Source organism: Callorhinchus milii, unplaced genomic scaffold, assembly GCF_018977255.1.
Source record: "Callorhinchus milii isolate IMCB2004 unplaced genomic scaffold, IMCB_Cmil_1.0 Scaffold3, whole genome shotgun sequence".
NCBI lineage: Eukaryota > Metazoa > Chordata > Chondrichthyes > Chimaeriformes > Callorhinchidae > Callorhinchus > Callorhinchus milii.
The window spans coordinates 51,618,698-51,642,134 of record NW_024704744.1 but is presented as its reverse complement, the minus strand read 5'-3'; the positions used below and the strand labels follow the sequence as shown (position 1 = coordinate 51,642,134).

General features: G+C 41.1%; 2 protein-coding genes across 5 annotated transcripts in view; one reads left to right on the top strand and one right to left on the bottom strand.

Annotated features, from left to right (window-relative positions):
* The window catches only part of sesn1 (sestrin 1), a 70,200-nt gene extending 48,946 nt beyond the window's left edge, over positions 1-21,254 (top strand). For 2 of the 4 annotated variants that reach the window (XM_042333752.1, XM_007892884.2), the window contains exons 2-10: positions 13,056-13,121; positions 14,284-14,484; positions 15,447-15,629; positions 16,143-16,382; positions 16,823-16,970; positions 17,668-17,783; positions 19,107-19,297; positions 19,378-19,522; positions 19,973-21,254. In XM_042333752.1, coding sequence (XP_042189686.1) covers positions 13,056-13,121; positions 14,284-14,484; positions 15,447-15,629; positions 16,143-16,382; positions 16,823-16,970; positions 17,668-17,783; positions 19,107-19,297; positions 19,378-19,522; positions 19,973-20,059 — 1,377 coding nt within the window. In that variant the 3' untranslated portion in view covers positions 20,060-21,254. Of the gene's footprint in view, positions 1-5,885; positions 6,136-13,055; positions 13,122-14,283; positions 14,485-15,446; positions 15,630-16,142; positions 16,383-16,822; positions 16,971-17,667; positions 17,784-19,106; positions 19,298-19,377; positions 19,523-19,972 lie in introns of those variants that run through there. The other 2 variants (XM_007892887.2, XM_042333753.1) reach the window with 2 other exon arrangements.
* Positions 21,255-21,950: 696 nt separating this feature from the next.
* armc2 (armadillo repeat containing 2) overlaps positions 21,951-23,437 on the bottom strand; it is a 48,560-nt gene continuing 47,073 nt past the window's right edge. Inside the window, exon 18 of the mRNA XM_007892890.2 lies at positions 21,951-22,608. Within this exon, the coding sequence (XP_007891081.2) occupies positions 22,442-22,608 (167 nt within the window). The 3' untranslated portion in view covers positions 21,951-22,441. The remainder of the gene's footprint in view (positions 22,609-23,437) is intronic.

The window sequence follows — 23,437 nt, the reverse complement described above, 5'->3', positions numbered from 1 at the left end:
ATGAATGTAGGGTAAAGCAAATGCTGTGTAAAGATTGTTGTTGACACTAATTTGGATTGGGGCAACATATAAATGTTAGTTTAATATGAATTTGTGATGAATTTATGTAGAAGAATTTGGACTGACGGTGAGTCTTTTCTGCTTCCAGTCTTCAATTGAGATGATAGTAAACTTGTGAGAACTAAATAAAACAAGTTGATCTAGCACCTGGATGTAATGAAGGCTGTAATGATGTCATTGTGGCTTGAATGTGGAGAGGAAAGTACAAATGTTCAGTTGATGTGCTTTGTTGCACGTTGCCTACATGGTTAAACCTCTCCCACAGATTGCTGGGTGACAACTATACTAATCATCTGTAGCAACATTTTGGAAACCTTGAACTTCTTCTGTCTATCTATGTTTGTGAGACAGAGATAGAGCATACAAATTGTTACGTATACAAAACATAGTTTTTTTTGTCAGTCCTTGCTAAGTTTTTCAATCGTATTTTCTTCTTCCCCTTCACCTCAACTTAACTACTGTATTGTAGGACACTCACCATTAGTTTACCCTTGTGTGGGAATTGCATTCCTTTCATGTCCTAATCTTTCCTCCATAACTCAGCTGAGATTAGTGGTTTATGTAGAGAATCACATGCTAAAACCAGCTTTGTACTGTTCAATAATCAGCTTATCACAGGTTCTAATAAAATTTAATATTTCTGGTGCATCATACACAATCAATCCTTTTATGACTGAAACCTATTAGTATCTTGCTGATCCAGAATGTTTTAAACGTTCTTTTAACCACCCAATTGAGCAGTAATATTTTACAAGATGTTAATGAATATAGATTTTTGACTATAAAAGATGATAAAATTGAATAGGTGATTTACATCCGCAATGATGTGAATTGACAACTTCCTGTTTTTTTCCCCCATCAGTACACATTATCTATGTACTGATCTTGCCCATTAGCAGTCCTGTAAGTAATAGATAACCGATCTCTGAAACATTTTTCATTGCTAATGTATTATCAAATTTGTAACTGTTTACAAAAATGAATCATTTCAATTAGTTCGCGTTGATTTTATGGTTTAATATTACATTTTCTTCTTCATAATCGTAATTAATAGTCTTAACAGTAAATAAAGAGTTGAGAACATAGTTACATTTCATTGGGCAATTGTGAAAAGATTGCTGATGCTTGCATTTGTAGGAATTTGACTTTCACTCAACAATGCTGTAGTTTTGATTTTACAAAATTTTACAATCCAAGCAGAAATTAAATGATGTGGCAAAAGTACAGTATTTAAAATCTAGATCTGTACAGGAAAAGGTGGCTGTGTTCTTTATATGTCAAAAGTATTTTAAATCGAAGCCTGTTACAGGAAAAGGTGGCCTTGATCTTTACTTCCTTGTCCTACTGAGGTTTGCAGAGTACAGATTACTGCAGGAACAGTTTGCTCAGAAAGTAAGGCACTATACCACATCTGTCTTTGCAGAAATGTATGAAGTGATGCTTTTGCTATTGGCTGAGCATTTCCTACTTTTGTAAACATTAATCAAATCACTGTTGCGGGGCAGAAAATCCTCCCATTTCCCTACTGAGCTGTTTCGCAGCTAAGGTCAGTTTTCACAGAACTTAGGTCAGAAGCAGAATGAAGGTTTTTTTTGATCAATCCCTGCCAGAACAACAAGTTGCAGTACATTCTGTTTTAATACTAACTTGATAAATCTGAATCTTGCAGGAGATTAGGTTTATGGAGGAGTCTTGATATGCAGTTTATCACCCTGATTTATAATATTGATTATGAAAGAAGCAAAATTGGAAACTTATTGTTTTAAAAACAGAGGAAGATCATATGTAAATATAGAATTGGAATAAACCCTCAGTAAACTATTTTGCAACAAAAACACCCCTTCCAGTGGACATGAAAAACATTGCAACTAATTCAAATATAATTTGTTTATTTATAGTTCCTTCAGAGAAAATACAAAGTTTAAGACAATATACTTATTATTGGTTCAATACTGGATCTCTGGATGCATGGTGGAGGAACGGAAAGCATCTTATTGCGTTTCAGTGATGTGTATTGTTGGAAATGTCAAGTGATTTTGGTACTCCAAAGAAAATGTTCTTTGTGAAGAAATGCACTATACTTGTACTTAAATAAAAGATTGGGATATTCCTTTTTGGTTGGCCAACAAAATAATCATAGGATTAACAAAATCGTATAGATTTTTGCCATAAATCAAGAAATATTCAATCAAGAAACATTTATTTTATTTTGTTGGCCAACCAAAGAAGTTGGCCACCCTTAAGGGGATATAATCTTGTTGTTGGCATTGTTGAATGTCGAACACTTAAGTAGTGACTGTTTATTTGTAGGCAAATGTGCCAGCCAATTTGCGTACAGAGGTGACCCACAAACAGCCATGAAATAACTAATTTTATTTTAAGGTTTGATGGCCAGGACATCAGGAGAAACTCATTTATCTTTTGGAACAGTGCCAGGGGATCTTTACTATCCACCTAAACAGGCAGATGGGACTTTGTTTTAATGTTTCATCTGGGAGATGGCACTTCTAATAATGCAGCACACCGCAATGCTGCTTTGGAGTGTCAGAAGTTGCAAACTGATAATTCCAAATAAATAATTTTATTTTGCAAATCTTATGGTTGTAATGTTTTGCTGTTTTCATATGTTGACTTAATGGTTCCTTCTAATATTTATGCCATAGGTTTCAGCGGCACTTCTGTGTACTTCCAGAAATTTCACAAAGCTAAACTACTTGTAATGACTCATTGCATCAGAAGTATCTCTGAAAGATAAATAAATTCTCACTTCTCTATCCGAGTATTACACTGTAACTGATTTCTAAAGGTACTGTTTATTGTTATATATAAATACAGCTAATATTTTGGTGTATCTTTCAAGTATTGGTAAACATCCTAGCCAACTATTCAATATTTCAACATTTAAATCAAATGCACTAATTGCAATACATTTGAAAAAAACATATGGATACTCAAGACAATGAGGCACTGCAGAGCAACTATGGAACAGCATCCTGGCATGAGGAATCATAGAAATTTAGGCCATTTGGTCCATTGTATCTAAACTGGCTCTTTTATGAGCAATCCTTTCAATATCATGTACCAGCTCTTTCCCCATACCCCTGTAACGTATTCCTTTTTAGATACCTTTAGAAAAGTAATATGGATTCTGCTTCAACCATCAGTCCCAGCAGGTCATATCCTAACCACTCAGTGTGAAAAAAATTCTCCTAAACTTCTCATTTGCTTGTTGGATAACTATCTTAAATTGATGCCTTCTCGTCACTAACTCACTGACTGGTGGAAATAATTTCTCACCCTATATCATTCCTCAATCTTTGTTTCAACAGAAGTTGTCTCAGTTCCTTCAGTCTTACCTCATAGGCCAAACCACTCATCCTCTGTATCATATTAGGAGTTATCACCAGCAGCAGAAGCATATGTCAATGGAGAGAAAATTAGAAAAAATAAGTTTAATAAAACCATGTCAGAAATGAGAATGAAGTTTGAGCAGCTTGATCAGAGATCGAGTCCAGAGGCATTGACTTGAAAATGTTGGCACCTTTTATAAGTTGTATATTGTTTATCGTCCTCGCCTTCAAAGCTCTCCTACCTCTGTGACCTGTATCGACCTGTCCGCTCCCTCCGCTCAGCAGGCTCCATTTCTTCCACCCGGCCCACCCCACCATTGACGGTCAAGCCTTCAGCTTCTCTACCCCCAACCTTTGGAACTGCATCCCACATTCCCTTTGCCTTGTTCCTGCTCTGCCTTCCCCCACCTCGCAAACATCGCCCAGCTCCGACACTGTCTCACACTGCAGGCTGCCGAAACCCTCATACATGCTTTCACTACATCGAGGCTTGACTATGCAAACTCACTGTTTGTCGGTCTCCCCAACTCCTCCCTCCACAGGTTACAGATCATCCAGAACTCTGCAGCTCGTGTCCTCTCCCGCACTAGGCATCGTGACTCTGTCACCCCCAACCTTGCCAACTCCACTGGCTTCCCATCACACAGAGGAAACAGTTCAAGATCCTGGTCCTCACCTACAAAGCCCTCAATGGTCTTGCTCCCCCTACCTGTGCAACCTCCTAAGCTTCTACCATCCTGCTCACTCCCTCCACTCAGCGGGCTCCGGCCTGCTTCACGTCCCCCGCCGTGCTTCCCACACTATCAGCGGGCGAGCCTTCTACCATTCTGCTTCCACCCTCTGGAACTCCATCCCACAGTCCCTCAGTCTCTCTCCCTCCCTCGCCACCTTCAAGACCCACCTCAAGACCCTCCTCTTTGACCTTTCTTTCGATCTCCCTGCTTCCCCCCCGCCCTCCACCCTCCCGCAACCCAACCCTCAGCTCGGGTCCCTAATTCTGACTGTCCAGTGCCTTGGGACATCCTCCCAATGTGAAAGGCGCTATATAAATGTAATTTTGTTGTTCTTGTTGTTGCCTCTTCAAGGCATGTCTCAAGAGCCTCCTCTTTGACCTCGCCTTCAGTCACTCTCCTACCCCTACTCTCCCTCCCCTCCAACCCTCCCAATTCCAACCCCCTGCTCGTGTCCAAATCCCTTGCTGTCCAGCTTCTTGGGACGTCTTCCCGACATGAAAAGCGCAAAAGAAAAGTAATTTATCGTTGTTTGTGGTTAGAGTTTATGGCGGTGTTAATTTTTTTTAAACTTGAAGGAAATGTAATTGAAACAGCAATGTCTGTTTAACCTCTCAAAATTGAATGATGATCTGACCAGAAGTTCTTCTGTACCAGTTAATTTGAATGGTTGTATTTTAATTCCAAGCTGCCCTCAAATGAAACAACTAGTTAGATGCACTGACTGAATGATTTCTGGCAATTTTGAGCAAGGAAACTCATAAATGAAGCAGAACTAGCACTGGTGCCACTGTAGACTTGAATATTATAATCACGCTTGTATTTGATATAGCGCCTTCCAAGTCGAGAGGATGTCTCAAAGCACTTCACATGATATACTGTAAAGCGGAGTGACTGTTTTGTGGACGAATGTGGAATTCATCCACAAAACAGCAATATCACACAAGGAAAGACAGCATCTACGCCTTTGTTGGAACCAACAATAGTGTAAAACTTTTGGGAGAGAGGGAAAACTTGGAAGATGTTTTTGCTCCTTTTGTTGTCCCTTTAGGTTCTCATTTCTCCCTGGAACTGCGATTGGTGGATGATGTACAAAGAGTGGAGGAAAGTCGTTCAGTGGACAGGTACAGACTACAGGTCTTTGGGAATTGTTTAGCTGGTTGTGACAGGGAGTAAGGCGAGGCTGTGTTTGGAGCTCGCGAGCTGGGAAGCGGTGCTGCCAAAGGTCAGACTTGTTGTTGCTGTTGTGTTTGTCACTGGAGGAGCTGAGCTGCAGCAGCTCGCGGCTCGCTCCGAAGCCGGGCCTGTCGCCTGTTCTGATTGGTCACTTGCGAAGTTAATCAACGCGATCCATCCTATTGTCCCGCGCGCACTGCGGGGCTGGGAGCCAATCACAGAGCACCATGGCGTTCCAGTGGCTGAGCCAAATGTTACTGAGCTGCTGATTGGCTATTGTGGCTGTCACTCAGGGCGTGTGGTCTGGTTATGACGGCTTTGCTGTCAGAGCTCGTGTACTTAATCACCAGCTGCAGACGGCAGAGCGGGGCAGTGACAGGCAGTGTGGTGACAGGCAGCAGGGTGACAGGCAGCAGGGTGGCAGTGTGGTGACAGGCAGCAGGGTGACAGGCAGCAGGCTGGCAGTGTGGTGACAGGCAGCAGGGTGACAGGCAGCAGGCTGGCAGTGTGGTGACAGGCAGCAGGGTGACAGGCAGCAGGCTGGCAGTGTGGTGACAGGCAGCAGGGTGACAGGCAGCAGGCTGGCAGTGTGGTGACAGGCAGCAGGCCGGCAGTGTGGTGACAGGCTCCTGGCTATCAGCAGCCAAACGGAAATCTAACTGCTTTTACCGTTGCGAGAACCAAGTAATAAGCTATTCGGTAACGTGAGAATGAGACTGTCTTCAGTTGCAAACACGTACACAGGAGCGAAAACCAACGGCATGTCAATGAGGGAATTTCGCCTCTGCAGCAATTGTGAGAAGCTGCTTAATAAAAAGGTACAGTATGAAGCTGTGAGTCTTGTGTGGCGCTCAGTGCCTTTTAAACCAGATACTTCGATTTGGAGCAGAGCCAATCTGAGGAATTCTGCTCATCTTTTATATCTGGTGTTTGTTTAGTTCAGTTGACACTCCAGAGCAGTGCTGAAGGAAACTTCTGCTGCATTGTTGGAGATGCCACCCCTAACATGAGACATTAACTGCCATCCCATGTACCTCATTGGGTGGATGTTAAAGATCCCATTACACTCTTCAAAACAGTTTCTCGAAGTAAAAGTGTAGGGTATCCGGACCCAACAATCCTCCAGGTAAAATTACTCATTCAATTCATGGCTGTTTGTATGGAGCCTGTGATGTGCAAATTGGTTGTTGCCTTTGCCTACAAATTCGGTCACTACCCTTAACAGCAGTTACCTGTGAAGCACTTTGAGACATTTTGACACTGTAACAAATGTAATTTATAAAAAAAATCAAATGGAATGATTTCAATAAGACACACTTGTTTGATAATGCATTGTTAAAGTGTATTTTAAACGTGAGGAATTATGCAGCATTGAAAATTCCCATCAGTTGGTGGCGGCGTGTAACCTCTGACAGTTGAAGCACACTTCCTTGGGCAATCTATGGGTTTGCCTAACCAAACTGTCTTGTTACCATGGCAACAGGCTCTTCTTGCAGTATCTTGGCCTCTCTCCTGTTGGCTTTGCTCCTGCGTTGGTCCTGCTCGCCCGCTGGCCTTCCTCCTGCACCAATTCGCTCAACTCCCACTTCGGTCTCGCAATGCTCACTGCAAGACATGGAAATTTGAGGTGAAGCAGTGGCTCACTTGATGAGCTGCCACTGCCATCAGTACTACTAGCAGAGGCAAGAGCTGGGCTCGCACCAATATCTGTGCAGCTAATGTGATGTGCGTATCAAAATAAGCGATCGAGGCCGCAATCTTCATTTCCCACCTCTCTGCAGAAATGCAATTTTTCTGGTTGCACCATTCAAAAACAACAATGTCTATAATTGCACTATTGTATGTAGTTCAGAGAATGATGTTAGCAGAATATATTGGTATAATGCTGGAAATGGGTAGGACTAGCCAATGAGTATATTGGTCCTTATTTGCTGAGCATTAATTGTAATGAGCCTAGCATTTTATCTTTTAAAGAAAGAATATGTTTTTGCCTTACAAGTTTCAGACTTCTTACTTGGCTTTTGGTTGTCATATCTCAGACAAATCACTAAGTATATATACAAGGGGCAATGCCTTGATGGTGGGATGAAAAACATTAAGTTATTGTTAAATAGCTGGCGGTTTGGATACTGAATACCACCTTGATGAACGTTCCATTCATCCCACCAGAGAGAGTAAATAAGGGTTGCTTGAAGTTTCTGGTAGTACCAGCTGTCATTTTTGTCTGACCACGGATGAAATAAGCAGCAATTGGTCTGTGGACACGGGTTAAAGCTGTGGTTTTGTCTAAGCATTCAGAATTAATAATAATTCTCATATTTGATAGTGCTTTTGCATCAGGAGGACATATTGAACACTTCACAAGATTTTAGGGTGAAAGCAAAAAATATACAGTCACTGCACATTATTATTAAAACCTGTGAAATGCTTTGTTACTGACTTGCAATGTGAAAGGCTCTCTTTCAAATGTACGGATTAAAATATGCGGTAACGTTCTGAATAGTTTAGAGATCTGTCTTTATTGAGTGACATTGATGGTAATCATGAAGATGTCCATTGTCCATATTTAATGGATTTAATGGAGAGTTTTAGTAGAGCACAAACTTGCCCTGTTATTTGTCAGCTTTTGAACATTGCCCACAAAATATACAGTCAATTCACTTTATAGTGTATTCTGTGAAATGCTTTGAAATGTCTAGAAGACGTGATACAGCTATATCAAATGCAATTATCATTAAGAAATTCACTTGAAATAGAAAATGCAGTGGCTGAGTATAAATGTGTTATACACATACATTGCTACGTATGATTGTGCTTTGTGTTATAGCAAGTAACGGTTTACTCAGACTGCTACTTCTGTGGCTTAAAACCATTTCCCTAGTGAGTTCAAAATGTCAGTTTATTTCAGTGATATTTCATAACAAGCTTTGGTGTTTAGCAGTTCTGTTAATTGTGTTAAATATAGTTATCCAGGATAAAATATAACCATATAAAGCAGATGTGCATGAAATTAACCAAAATATAAATTGCTAGTGATCCTCCTCTGGATTCAGATCTCAAACTCAAACGCATCTGTTGTGTGCAAGGCTTTGAAAAGCTTTCTGCTGTGAACTTTGACAAAGCTCTCAGCACTATGAAACCTGAATGTTCCAAAAGTTTATTTCCATTGCTGGGCTGAGCAGTGTGTTTAGGAAACTCATTATTGGATGTCAGCATAATGTTACTGTGATGCACACCAGCTGTGGATCTCTTGTATTAAGTCATTTCCTCCCCCAGCCTAGGAGATTTGTGCATCCTTGATGCAGCCTATGGACTGGAATGAGTTGAGCTCAGGATTGCATCAAATTGGCACTTGTTCTAATGAAATGTCATTGTTTAGTATTAAAGGTAAATATTCTGTAGTTCATTGTTAACAGGTATAATAAGTCTGCCTTTTGAGTAATGCATGAAGTATGTGATACTCATGAGTCACCTCACAAATGTATTCAGATAGTTCCTAATTTATTCCCTTTTTAAATAAAGTTCTTACACTATTATATAAAGGTCAGAATAAGATTGAAGCAGCAGATAACACAGCTGTATCGCCATTTAGAGTGATGCAAAATCATAACTTCCTGTTTTTTTAAAAAAAACTATACTTGTCAGACGTCTAGTTACTATCCTCCTTGGGGGAGATAAGCAAGGTCTCGGGGGACTTGCCTGAAAATAGAATATTGAATTTGGTCCATCCTCTGTGGGAGATGACATATTTCAGTTCCTGAGTCAAACAGGACCACAGTTTTCCAGGGCACTGTTGAAGCAGACCAGGCAGTCAGCTTGTCGGCAAGACTTGGAAAGGACAGACGAGTTGCTAGGATAAGGGGTCATTTAGCATCTGTTCCTATTAGTCCTACCAGCCGAAGCCCTTACTGTTAGGATAGTCCTAGCTGGACAAGCAGTGGGAATCTGTCCAGACACTCTGCAATGGCAATCTATGCTGTTTTAGATGTTTAAACTCCAGCAGAGCTTTACTGCACATTCTGATGTTCCCATGCTTTGGCTTTTGCCAACCTCTGCCTATTATATTCTAGCATTACCCGAGCAAGGTAGGAGAGAGTGAGCACTCTATTACAGATGAAGCAAAATTTCATGGATATGTGGAACTCTCAGTAGTTTGATTTGGATAGCCTAAAGCATGGCAATGCATATCCATTTGTGTAACTGGGTGTGTTTGCAGTTAGTAGTACTTTGAACGGCTTGTTGTTGAATTTTTTTTGAAAATATATCATTAATCATAGCCTCAATCCATTTCAATATGAAAATTCAGACAGGTTACTGAGTTACTATTCAGTGATGTTTATTTGAAGGTGCTCCTGTATGGATAGTGAATGAGATCAGGATTGAATTTAGCTGTATGCACCTTTAGTTTATAGTCACTTTTTGCCCGTCAAGGCTCACATGCAGAGACCATTTTCTTGGGGAAGTAACTGGGGGGATATTGGTACCTGTGGAATCCTATTATAGTATATTCAGGAGCTGAGAGGAAAGAAAGGTAACAGAATAGAGCATGTGGGTTTTTTGGATGTAAAAACTAGTCAAAACAAGAGAATGTATAGGTTTGGTAATACAATCATTCAGATTAAAAGAACAAATCTAGTGTTTGGGAGAGGTATCTTAATTTTGCCTTTGAGTTACTGTGTATGTATGTATGTCCTATACAAGCAGTTGGGTTTGAGAATGTTTTTTCCATGATCCTATGATTTTCTTGGCTTGTTCAGTAATGATACTGTTTACGATGCCAGGTGCTGTTGAAGAACTATATAACCAAACATTACGCTCAATTGACCTGTGGTCATGACTTCATCAGAGTGTTCTTTGTCAACAACACTGTTTTTCTCTATTAAAGAATCAAACTCTTGTTTTCTGTTTTGTGCATTGCCCATCAGATGTTAATATGACATGTTGAACAGTGGGAGAAGAATCAACTGGTTACTATTGTGTTAAAGGAATGCTGTAGGTTTAATTCTGTGAAATTAAAATGTTTTTACTTTCTAACGCTTACCATCAGAAATATTTTTTATAGGGGAAATTATTAACCACATGACACCACTCCAATATTTGCAAAAACAGTGTTGATAGTGATTCTCCTCCTCCCTCCCCCCCACCCCCAATCTGCGATAATCAACAGCAACAAAATTACATTTGTATAGCGCAGTGTTTTGGACCCGAACTGGGGGTCAAGATTGGGGAGGGTGGAGGGCAACAACAACAACAACAACAAGATTCCATTTATAAAGCGCCTTTCACGTCAGGAGGACGTCCCAAGGCGCTGCACAGTTGGGTCATGACCCGAGCAGGGGGGAAATGGTCAGGGTGAGGGGAGGGAAGGGAGGGAGCGAGGAGGGGGGAAATGGTCAGGGTGAGGGGAGGGAAGGGAGGGAGCGAGGAGGGGGAAGAGAGTCGAGAGGGGAGCTGAAGGCACGGTCAAAGAGAAAGGTTTTGAGACCGGCCTTGAAGGAGGAAAGGGAGGAAGCGGCGAAGGCACTGGGGGATGGAGTTCCAGAGCCTGGGGGCTGAGAGGCTGAAGGCCCGACCACCGATGGTAGGGCGGTTGGGGCGGGGGATGTGGAGCAGACCGGAGCCGGAGGAACGGAGGGTACGGGCAGGTAGGTAGGGGGATAGTAGGTTGGAGAGGTAGGAGGGAGCAAGGCCGTGAATGGCCTTGTAGGTGAGGATGAGGATCTTGAAATCAATCCTCTGGGGGATGGGGAGCCAGTGGAGGCGAGCGAGGGTGGGAGTGATGTGGTCGCGAAGCCTGGTGCGGGACAGTACACGAGCTGCAGAGTTCTGAATGACCTGCAGCTTGTGGAGGGAGGTGCCGGGAAGGCCGGCGAGGAGAGAGTTCCCATAGTCCAGCCTTGAGGTGACAAAGGCGTGGACCAGGGTTTCAGCAGCGTGAGGGGTGAGGTAGTGCCGTAGTCTGGCGATGTTCCGGAGGTGATGGAAGGCGGTGCCAGTTGTGGTGCGGATGTGAGGGAGAAAGGACAGCTCAGGGTCGAACAAAACGCCGAGGTTCCTGACTGGCTTTGAGAGGTGGAGAGTGCAGCCTTGGATGCTGATGGTGTCGGCGCCTGAGGTGCGGAGGCGCTGACGTGAGCCAATCAGGAGGGCCTCGGTTTTTCGCACGTTGAGCTGAAGAAAGTTGTCTCTCGTCCAGGACTCGATGTCGGACAGGCGGCTGTCAGGACATCGGTGGTCGTGGAGTTGAGAGTAGAGGAGGAAAGGTAGAGTTGGGTGTCATCCGCATACATGTGGAAGTTAACTCCATGTCTGCGGATGATGTCACCGAGGGGGAGCGTATAGAGGGTGAAGAGGAGGGGACCGAGGACAGAGCCCTGAGGGACACACATGAGACAGTGCGGGGGGTGGAGGAGAAGCCATTCGTCGAGACAAAGTGAAGACGGTGAGAAAGGTACGACCTAAACCACTCAAGGACAGTGCCTTGAAGGTTGAGGTGGGAGGACAAGCGGTGGAGTAGGATAGCGTGGTCGACCGTATCGAATGCTGCCGATAGGTCGAGGAGGACGAGGAGGCAGAGGGAGCCCTGGTCACAGATGGTCAGGATATCATTGGTGACCTTGACCAGGGCAGTTTCTGTGCTATGGGCAGCACGGAGGGAGGGAAGGAGGGTGATTGAAAGCACGGTCGAAGAGGAGGGTCTTGAGATGGGTTTTGAAGGAGGTAAGGGAAGGGCAAGGTGGATGGACTGTGGAATGGAGTTCCAGAGGGTGGGGGCAGAGGCTGAAGGTCCGCCCACCAATGGTGAGGCGGGGGGACATGAGGCAGGCTGGAGCCCACTTAGTGGAGGGAGCGGGCAGGTTGGAAGGGGGTTTGGAGATTGGAGAGGTGTGGGGGGACCGAGGCCATGGAGGGTTTTGAAGCTGAGTTACAGTAGTATTTTGTAAATGTGCAGCTGCGTTGTTGCTTTGAAATCTGAACAAGGTATTGCATAATTGCCGTGTTTGTTACTAAACTATAAGCCTTCTATTTCCAGTACATTACTCCTTTAATGATGGCAGGTGCATTGAACATTTGCACAAAGCTACCTGCTGCAGTTTTCAGTTGACAGGAGTGTAGAACCGTTGTATGGTTTTGGATCCTATTAGAATTTCCCAATGGTTGCAGTGTCTCTCAATGAGATGCCTGAAACGATGGACAGAAGCAACAAAACCTAAACATCAAAACAAACTTTATTTTTGTGTTGATCGTACTGAACTATATGTTCTGGGCAATGGGCCAAGTGGTATTGTGAAATCTCACCAGTCAAAAGAGGAATTTATTTTAATCCTGCACAACCTGACTGAAATATAATACAAAATAAACTTAACCATGTCTCATTGATTTATTTGTCATCATTGCCAGTGGCTCAGTGTGTGATAGAAATGTGGAAAATAAATGTTGCAAAGGTGCTTTACTGCATAGAATTTAACCTTGTGTTCGGAAGCTATACTGGACTATGTGCTCCAGGCAGCAGGCCAAATGTTTTGGTAAGACTAGGGATGTAGCCGATGTAATTAATGTTTGCTTGAATGAGGTTATGGAGTGATAAAAACAAATTGATACCCCACGAAATTTCAGCATGGTTTATTCTGACCATTCTCTACCCTTGCTAAATAGATGAAGACAGAACACAATATAAGTGCTTTGTTTTGTATTTTGGATGTGTGCTTCCCTAACAAAAAACTTCTGTTCTTTACAGGAAATGGGAGTGAGAATTCCCCGACCTTTGGGACAAGGACCAAGTGCATTCATCCCTGAAAAAGAAGTATGTGTATTTTTCTTATTTGTCTGGTTTTACACTTTAATCTCTGGTCTACAGTGAGTTATCAAATCTGGCAGCTTGCAGCCCTGTGCTAAATATTTGAGGAGTGTTTACTGCAGTAGTGCCTGATGGCAAGATTCTGGATGCCAATGAACTCTTCCCTAAAAGTCTTAAGTCTGTTTAAAGCTACGGTACTTAAATTGTTTCCCTAGGATTAGAAGTGGGAGAATGCTGTGTAAAGAATCCCATATAAATTTGCGGATGACACACTTCAGAATATTTTTGTCCTGTGAAAAGAAAGGGCGTAGCCGAAGAGGTTGTGTGTTAAGGCAATGTCTGCTTCTGTGGTGATTTTTTTTGTTTAATTCTTGCCAATTGCACGGCCTAGCAATTTTTAAAATGTCCTTGTTCTTTCAAAACAATATTTCAAGTAGACTTGTTTCTCAAAATGGATCGCAAAGCAATGTAGGGGATTAACAATGTCAAGTATTTGAATGTCAGTGTAATTATTTTCCTTGAACAAGACCAGCTAGGAAACTGACCAGCTTTCAGACCTATGCAATGTAACTCTATGACTGACTGCTAGGAAATGTACAGTTCTCGTAGATTCACTTTCCCCTCTGGATTGTTTTCAGCCTGTTGTAATACGGTTACCTAGATCTGATATCTCTTAGACCATGTTATAAGTGAAGCATTAAAATTGTCTGACTCCTGGGTTCTCCCAGTGTGCTGCTTACGTCCCTTTCTTCACAGACATCGGCAGCGCTTCCTATATGCATAGGGTTGTCTTGTATTCACCTTAGAAATTCTCACTTTTTTCCTTTACTCGTTAGCTTTCATGAATCCTGCTAGTCCTATAGGACTTTGCGGACATGCCCATTCTTCGAGTGACTAGACAGGTAGTCCATGCTGGGTGTGTAGATTTCCGATCTTGTTCACCACATTTTGTAGCAGAAGTTACTGAATGGTGATTAAAAACAGGAATTCTGATAGATTAGCTTCTTCCTCACCCCCCCACTCTGACCTGGTGTTGTGGCCAATTTTAGCATTTTACATAGAAATATGCAGATAAGGCTAGAGAAGATTTGTGGTCCATCTGGCCAGTGCCAAAGTAAAATATAGATATCAGATCTGTGGTGTGCTAAATGTTAATTATTTTGAACAGACGGTTCAAGTGAGACAAGAAGATGCAGGGACACACTTGCTGTTCGTTGAAGCATTCACCACCACGGGCCGTCTGGACAATATCACCTTGGTCATGGGCTTCCATCCACAATATCTTTTCAGTTTTCTGAAAACTCAACACTACCTGATGCAAATGGATGGTCCACTGCCTTACCATTTCCGACACTACATTGCAATAATGGTGAGTCTCATTTGTAGAAGTATAAATCTATATGAAACGCAGTTTGGAATTTAATGCTTCACTTCTGAAATCTTAAAGTTTTCTTTGTTGTATAGTATTCAGATTACTTGCATTTTTCATATTTGTATACCAGCATCATGGTTGCAGTTGATGCAATGCTTTTCACGTTAGGAGGACGTCTTAAAGTCTTTCACAGGATGCACTGTAAAGTACAAAGACTGTATGTTCTGTGGGTGAATATGGCAGCTGATTTTGCACACAGAATTATCCTGCAAACAGCCAGGAAGTTAAGGATTTACACCAGTTTTTGTTTCTGGAGGATTGTTGGCCAGGACACTGAGAAACTCCCTTCTCGAATAATGCCATGAGATCTTTAATGTCCACCTGGGCAAAGTAGGTTTAACATTTCATGACAGCACCTCCAACAATGTAGCACTCTCCAACCCCCCAGCACTGCACTGCCAGCCTGGACTGTGTATCTACATCCCTTCACTCTCTGGCAGCTCCATATCTCTCCGACCTCCTCGCTCCTCAATCTGGCGCCTCCACTTGACTGGCACCGGCCTCCTACTCATCCCTCATACCCTCACCATCGGAGGCCATGCTTTCAGCCACTACGCCCCGAAACTCTGGAACACTCCCCCTCAATCCTTCCGCCTTGTCCCCTCCCTTTTTTCAAGCCCCACCTGAAAACCTTCCTCTTTGACTGTGCTTATGGGTCACCTCCCCCCCGGCTCTGAGTCAGGCTCCACCACTGTTAAGCGCTCTGAGATGCTACCCTGAGTGGAGGGCACTCCATGTGCAAGTTGTTGTTGTATTCAAAACATGGGTTTACACAGCATGTGACTCAAAGGCGAGAATGCTACCATCCGGGCACTTGTCATTGTTTATGAGATAAATTAAAGAATGGGCTTTTTTTTTGAGAAAAAGTTGAAATCATACCTATGTTTTTGTTCCTGCAGGCGACAGCTCGGCACCAGTGTTCCTATCTTGTCAACCTCCATGTGAATGATTTCCTCCAAGCTGGAGGAGATCCCAAGTGGTTGGCTGGATTGGATTCTGCCCCTCAAAAGCTCCAGAATCTGAGCGAACTGAACAAGATTCTCGCTCATAGGCCGTGGCTTATTACCAAAGATCACATTGAGGTGTGCTTTTCTAAATTGTTTGATGTGATTGTGCAGTGTGGTTTCCAAACCCATTTAACACGATTGCCTGCACTGTGGTGTTAAGCATGTACTGAAACCTGTAGACTAAAGATGTTGTAAAGGCATAAAAAACAAGCTTGTTTTATGACCCAGTTTTGTTAATTGTCAAATAGAAGTTGGAATAGCATTAGTGTAGTTAAACTTTTGAACTATTCTGGGTATGATAGAAATGTAGCAGGGTGTATTTTATGTTATCAAACTCAAAATGATTTATTAATGTATTGTAAAGATTTTAAACTGCTTTCCTTTTTATAAATTTTACCAGTGTGAAAAAAATAATTTCTTAGGGAACTGAAACCAATTTCTCTTATAAGAAAAACTTTAAATTGACCAATGGATACAAAGAAAATTAAATAATGGATGGGTCAGATGATCTGAGATTCCTTAAAGGGGAGATGACGTTGATGAAAGTTTGTGACAGCACTGGTAACCATATTTTCTATCTTTTTACAGAAACTCCTGAAAGCTGAAGAGCATGGGTGGTCGCTGGCTGAATTGGTGCATGTTGTTGTCCTGCTCACTCACTATCATTCTCTGGCCTCTTTCACGTACGGCTGTGGGATCAATTCTGAGATGCATTGTGATGGAGGACACACATTTCGACTCCCTTCAGTGGATAATTACTGCGTTTGTGACTTAGCAAATGGCAATAATTGTGTGGAAGATGGACTCAATGGCCAAGGACGAAGTGATGTGAGTGCATGTCTACTGATTTTCTCACATTCAAATTGCTGTCACGTAAATTTAAAAAATCACTTATATACTTTGAATGCAAATCATCGGCACTCCTTATAAACTACTTCTTCAGACTTTTTTTTTAAAAACTTGTTATAAACGTATTTGGAAGAGTGAGAAATGAAATGCTGCATTTAATGTTCTCATGGTTATAAAAGAACACACTGGACTGGTCAAATTGTTGTGCCTTTTAATGTAGTAAGTTCAGGTTATTAATAACAAAAGGAAAGTGAAGTACAAATTCCACTAATCAAGACTTGGAGCAATTAAACTGATTGTTCTGGTGATAGGTGTGTTAGTGTAGTACAGCATAGAACTTCCCTTTATTGTTCAAATATGTTATGCTGCAGATACATGTTTAGAATCCAGGATGACAATAGTCTATTTATTTTTAACAGGTAACAGATGCCTCATGTGAGGTGGAAGCACTGATGGAAAAAATGAAATGGTTGCAGGAGTGCAGAGATGAAGAGGAGGCAAGCCAAGAGGAAATGGCAACACGATTTGAAAGAGAAAAGACTGAGAGCCTTTATGTAGCATCAGTAGGTGAGAGTGAAAGTCATGTATAATTGTATGTGGTGTCAGCAGCACAATGGAGCCTTGATTTCCTCCAAAACGGAGAGAGCCTTGGGTTTTTAAAATAGTGGATATGAAATTCCATTGAAATCCAGCCCATTGTCTTGACATTTTAATGTGTTCTAGAATTGAATTATTTTGACAACAAAGATTCCCTTTAGATTTTTTTTCACTGTGGCTTTGAGAATATTGATAGACAGATACCAATGGGTACCAATTGAGTTTGCTACCAGATAGTTTTTACACTTGTTCTAGAAATTTAAACCAAATGTAACTCTGGAAATTAAATTATAAATGCATAGTTTAGGCATATAGAACCACAAAAATGTCCGACGTATTGGAAGGCCAATACGGCCATTGTCTGTTCGCTGAAACACAAAATTCAGATTATGCCGTATTCAGATTTTATCTTAGGCAGCATTTCAGATTAAGTACAAATACCACTGTACAAAAACTGCAGAAAGTTACTGCTGCAGTATGCAAATAATATTAATGCTGTAAGAAATGTGTGTAGAAAATACAAGTGATAAGATCTCTACATTTGAAGAAATGTTCATGTGGGTGGCTAGCTGTGAAAGACTAGGTGAGAAAGTGACATTCATTTCAGATAGATTCCATAATACTAAAAAAAATCACTAGTCTTACAGATTTTTGTTTATACCCCCAGAAGATGATGAATCTGTGGACACAAGGGATGTTGCTCGTCATTTTGAAGACCCAAGCTATGGATATAAAGACTTTTCCAGATGTGGAGAGCAAAGTGTACCTACATTCCGAGCTCAGGTAAAATTCTTCAGTGTTTATCTACAGCTTAATCTTTGCTTTCTTTGATCTGGTGCCTTGTCACGGTGAAGCGTCAGTTGTAGTGTACATCATTGGGCCCATTGTTCGCATTGCAGTCATGTCATTCAGGTGCAGTGCTGAGCACAGACTAGGTGTGCAACCTTGGTTTTTCTCCTCTTCTACCCCATAGTACTCCATAGAAAGAGGAGAAATGCTCATGCCATGTTGTACACCATAACTTCCTGCATCCTGGCTGGTGCCTTCCTCCACTTCCAACCTGTTCATTTACTGTACTCACTTCGACAGAAGGTTAGCCATTTGAATGGCCACTGTTGAAAGCTGCTCTTGTTGGGGGCAGTGCTGTTGTTTGGAGCATGGTTCCAAGGTGGTACTGCCCACGTTGCAAAGGTTTGTCACTCAGTGGAAGTCTCCGTGCTATCTTGAAAGTAAATCTCTGATGAGAGGAACTGCTTCTAGCAACACAGACATTGCAGACACATTTTTGTCTCAAAGCATCAACAGCTGAAATAAAAGAATGTTTGACTTAGAGTAATATTCTCAATCCTACCTGCTGTCCGATCCATCCATGTTGGTTCCTTGAACGGAGGTAGCCTGTAGCTTGTTAATGCCAAGACACAAGTAGTTGGACCTGTGCTAGTACTGGTGTTAAAAGCTTCAAATTATATAATTTGAATAATAATCCTTGCATTTGATTTAGCACGTTATTGTGTTGTCAGTCTCAAAGCACTTCACAGGATATACTGTAAAGTGCAGTGACTGTATTTTTTGGATATAATAATGCTGCTGATCTGAAACCCATGCATTTAATGAACCAATTGTGGTTGTTACTCCATGTTGAAGTGTTTGTGCCCAAAAAACCTACAGAATGTGGTATTTATTTTAAGGAATACATTTTACAACTAATAAAGCATTGTATGATATTTATAGCCTTGGATTGGAGGAGGCCGATTTGATAACAACTTTTAAGAGAGTAAATAATTATTTGGGGAGGACAAGTTTGCAGGGCTATGGGGAGAGAGCGGGGAAATGGGATTGGTTTGGATAGCTCTTTTAAAAGAGCCGGCACAGACACGATGGGCCGAATGGCCTCCTCTGGTGCTGCATAATTCTATGATTCTAATCCTCATGACTGCCAGGGGAACGTGAACTAAACTGGTGTTGTATAAAATTGAGTTGGACCCAGTAAGACTTAAGCTAGTTGGATGGATGTGATGATTCCCTGAATTTCTTGATGTATTTATGCTTTTATTTGTCACTTGATCCAAGAATTACAACTACAAGTTTCTTTAACGTTTGCCACAGGACTATAGTTGGGAAGATCATGGGTACTCGCTTGTGAACCGTCTTTACCCAGATGTTGGGCAGCTATTGGATGAGAAGTTTCAGATCGTTTACAACCTGACTTACAACACCATGGCAATGCACAAGGATGTGGATACCTCAATGTTGAGACGAGCTATCTGGAACTACATCCATTGCATGTTTGGAATAAGGTGAGCTTACAGCAGTTGTGTATATTTCTGATCATGTGGCACATTGGCTGCAGAAAACTCATGGATTTTATTTGTGCCAGGTATGACGACTATGACTACGGTGAAATTAATCAGCTATTGGAACATAGCTTTAAAGTTTATATAAAGACAGTGGTCTGTTCTCCAGAGAAGACTACAAAAAGAATGTATGACAACTTCTGGAGGCTATTCAAACACTCTGAGAAGGTATGAAGACTTTCCATGAGAGAAAATTCCCTCATACACAAATACTGCGCAGGAGATTTGAAAATATATATCTTCCATTCTTGGTAGACACACATCACCTATCATTCTTAAATATGATGGGAAATTCCTTATCCAGCTTGCCTCGACTGGGTCCAAATTCTACTTCTCTGGAAGAGAAAATAATTATATCCAGTACCAATTTGAGGATTCAAAACTGCTCCTTCAAAGCCTGAGTAGATTAAACAATTAATACAATATCTATCAGCATCTGAAGTATGAAACGTAAGGCTCAAGTAATACATTAAATCTTTGATTTGATCTAACCCAGTGAAATATTCTTTGACTTATGGCACTTCATTGTTGAGAGTTTTGATAAGTAAATAGGAGTGACTTTTTTTTTCATGGTTTGAATTTTAAAAACTTCTTACAAAATGTATGTTTCTTCCCCAGATTCATGTGAATTTGCTTCTTATGGAAGCTCGTATGCAGGCTGAACTTCTTTATGCTCTGACGGCCATTACTCGCTATCGGACATGAGGAGCCTGCTTATTTATAACACCAATTCTTATTGGCGAACCTGCCTGTTCCATTTGAACCACATTTGATTCAAAGTACGCAAATTACTCAAATTTCATTGTGCCATACATCATGAGAAGAGACGTTTTTTTGGTGAACTGTGGCAAGCGTTCAAGTTATGGATCCTGCACAGAAGAAAAAGTATGGAAGACTGTGAAGAAGCAATGTGCAACTCAGCATTTGATCATCTGTGTGTTTTGACAACATACAGTAATTCCTAACATTTTTATTTTCTTGCAGCAACCAGCCACAGTATTGCCATGTGCGGTTGTAATGCGTGGTTGATGCAGGAGGTAATGGGAGTTGGAGCATTATTTAAAGACAATTGGAAACAACTGTATGCGCCTCAAGGACCTTGTTTGAAGCTGTAGACAGTAGAGTAGCTGCTTCTCCTGATGGTGAATTGCTGTGATGACTGGCTTCCCAATTTAAGCTAAGACTATCAAATTGAACACTGCAGATGCTTGAGCCTGTCCTGTGACTTCAGCAAGGCACAGACTATATTGCGAGTCAATATTTAGTCATTCTAATTTTTATATCTTAGAATTCTAGCACACCTGATGTTCAAATGTAAAGAGTATTTCTGCTGTAAAACAATGCTGTGCAAACTTTGAAATGTATGTTTCTTTTTCTAAAAATGAGGAACCTAGTGTTGGGTTCAATTTCAGTTGTACTCAAAGTGGTGTGTGTCCTTTTGAAAGAAGAGCACTGTAGATTTGAGTTATTTAGACTTCCTTACAGATTACACACTGTAACGTTTTACACCGATTGTATTGCAGTATTTGGCTATGTGTTAGCCTTTTACTTGCTGGTTGTGTAAGAAAGTTTGGTCAGCTGCCCTCTGGTACACTAATGGATTTCTCCTACTTATCAGCTGTATTCAGTGGAAAAGTGACTGACTGTCTGTACTAGAATTACAGTGCAAACCCTCTTTTTATGTGATTTTTAACCATTGACAGCTTATGTGGAACAGCTGAAAATGTTTGTGTTTACTGAATAACAGAGCCTGATTTAAAATATCAGCATTATGTCCTTTTGTTTTTATAGGGTTTTGATCAACTTCTTGAAGTTCTTAAAATGTAAAACGTTACTTTTTTTAGTCAAAATAATTGTCTGTATTGACATGTTGAAATGAATAAAATTTGAATGTGCTGCATTTTGTGATGTTTCCAACATGTCTATTCAAAAATACCAAAATGTAACTGTTCATATTTAACAGATGGATACTGAACAAGCTTAAATTCTCATCAGTAAATTTTGTAAAAAGCTGAATCAGTTGTGCGAAATAAAAAATAATAATAATCCTTCCATTTGATATAGTGCCTTATCGCGTCTCAAGATGTCTCAGCCAACTGCACTCAATATAGCACCAATATCTTGCACCTTATAGAATTTACTGTAAAAGCATAGTGACTATTTTGTAGGTGAACATGATAACCAATTGGTGCACAGCCATGTCCCTCAAACTTGCAGCTATAAATCACAAAATTTATCTGGAGCATTTTTGATCAGAACCGCAGGAGAAACTCCCCTCTCTTCTTGAATGATGTCATGGAACTTTTACTGTCTATCTGGTGCTGTAACTATGGATAAAGAGTTCAGCAGTTGAGCTGAGTAAGAGTGAAGGTGTAAGTGGAGAATGTCTGTCTCAAGGCCTTTCTCTTTGACCGCACCTTCAGCCCAGTGCAAGCTTGGGTACAAACCCTGGACTGCCCAGCGCCTTGGGACACTTTCCCAACATGAAAGGTGCAATATTTGTGTAATGTTTCAGAAGTTGGAAGATAGCAGTATTGAGAGATGGAGTTTGAAATTCCATTTGGGATGAAGCAGAACTCCAAAGCTGTGCACAATCAGCAATAAATAAAACTTTAATTAAACTCTGCTATAAAATAATCAACTGGAGAAAACAGTTAAAGATACGCACATCATGAAACCTTGTGCGAATTCAAAATGAAAATATTTAGAATGTACAAAGAAAATATTTACAATTGTCCAAATTGGATTATCATTAGTTGTCTCTCACGGTATTTTGCACTCCACACATACAAAGAAAACCTTTTGCATTGCAAATTTGTGAATTCTAAACAGTATCAATTGTGTGTTCGTAAATTAGCTGCAATAATATTTTAAATTGCAGAACATTTCAAAACACCAGTGTCTTATTAATATTTAAAAATAACTTATTGTTCTGTGATATTCTATGGTTAAGCATTACAGATGATTGTGATGGATAGAGGTCTATGTCTGTCTGTGTATACAAGTATTGCAGGAATAGTGGATTTAATAGTACCAATTTTTCTATCCACAAGGAAGACAATGGAGACCTTTCTAAGAGAAGGAATGTTACTGTGTGGGGAAGGGCAGAGCTTCCAGGTGAGTGTGATGACACTGAATCCTGTGCAGTAGTTGCTGGGCTACAGGCACAAACTCAGATTCCCAACATGCTCTGTGGAACTCCACTAGTCCTTCATCTGTCCCACTCTTGGCCGGGTCCAGTGCAATTTCTTCGTCTGAGGAGAAAATAGAAAAATACTGAATCTGAATCAAAGATAATACCAGCAGCTGCATAAAGAATGTAAATAAAAATGATATATTTTGTATATCAATTCAGTTGATGCCAATTCAGTTCAAGCCATCCAGTATGAATGTCGCTATATAAATGCAAGTTGTTGTAGTAGTTCGGTAATCAATATTTTGGTGATTAGTAAGAATAATAAAATGATTGCGCTTCCCTTTGAACTGCAAGAGCACTCTGCAAAATCCTTTGAAGCAGTTAAGCTGCAGGTCCTGTTTTGATGGCATTGAGTGGAGAAAATTGGGACTCTTCCACAACTTGACATCTGACATGCAGTTTATTGGAAGAGTTGGAATGTCAATCATATACATATCAGCTCGGCTCAAGTGGTACCACTCTTGCACCTAAGTCAAAAGGTTGTGGGTTCAAGGCCCACATTATGACTTTGAGCTTAATCAGTTTAGGGTGGCCCTCCAATGTATTGTTGGGGGAGCACTCCATTGTCAGAAGTGCCGTCTCTTTCAGATAAGGAGCTAAACCAACGCCCCATCTGCCTGTCAGATAATAATAATGATAATCCTTGCATTTGATATAACGCCTTATCACGTCTTTGAGACGTCTCAAAGCGCTGCGCAGAATATTCCTTGAAGTGAATTTGTCTATATTTTCTAGGCGAAACATGGCAGCCAATTGCATACAGCAGTTTCCCACAAACAGTCTTGGATTGATGCATCCAATTTATTATTATTTGGGATGTTAAAGATTTCATGGTACAATTCGTAAAAGGGAGATAGTTTCTCCTAGCCAAAAAATCCCTAGATGAG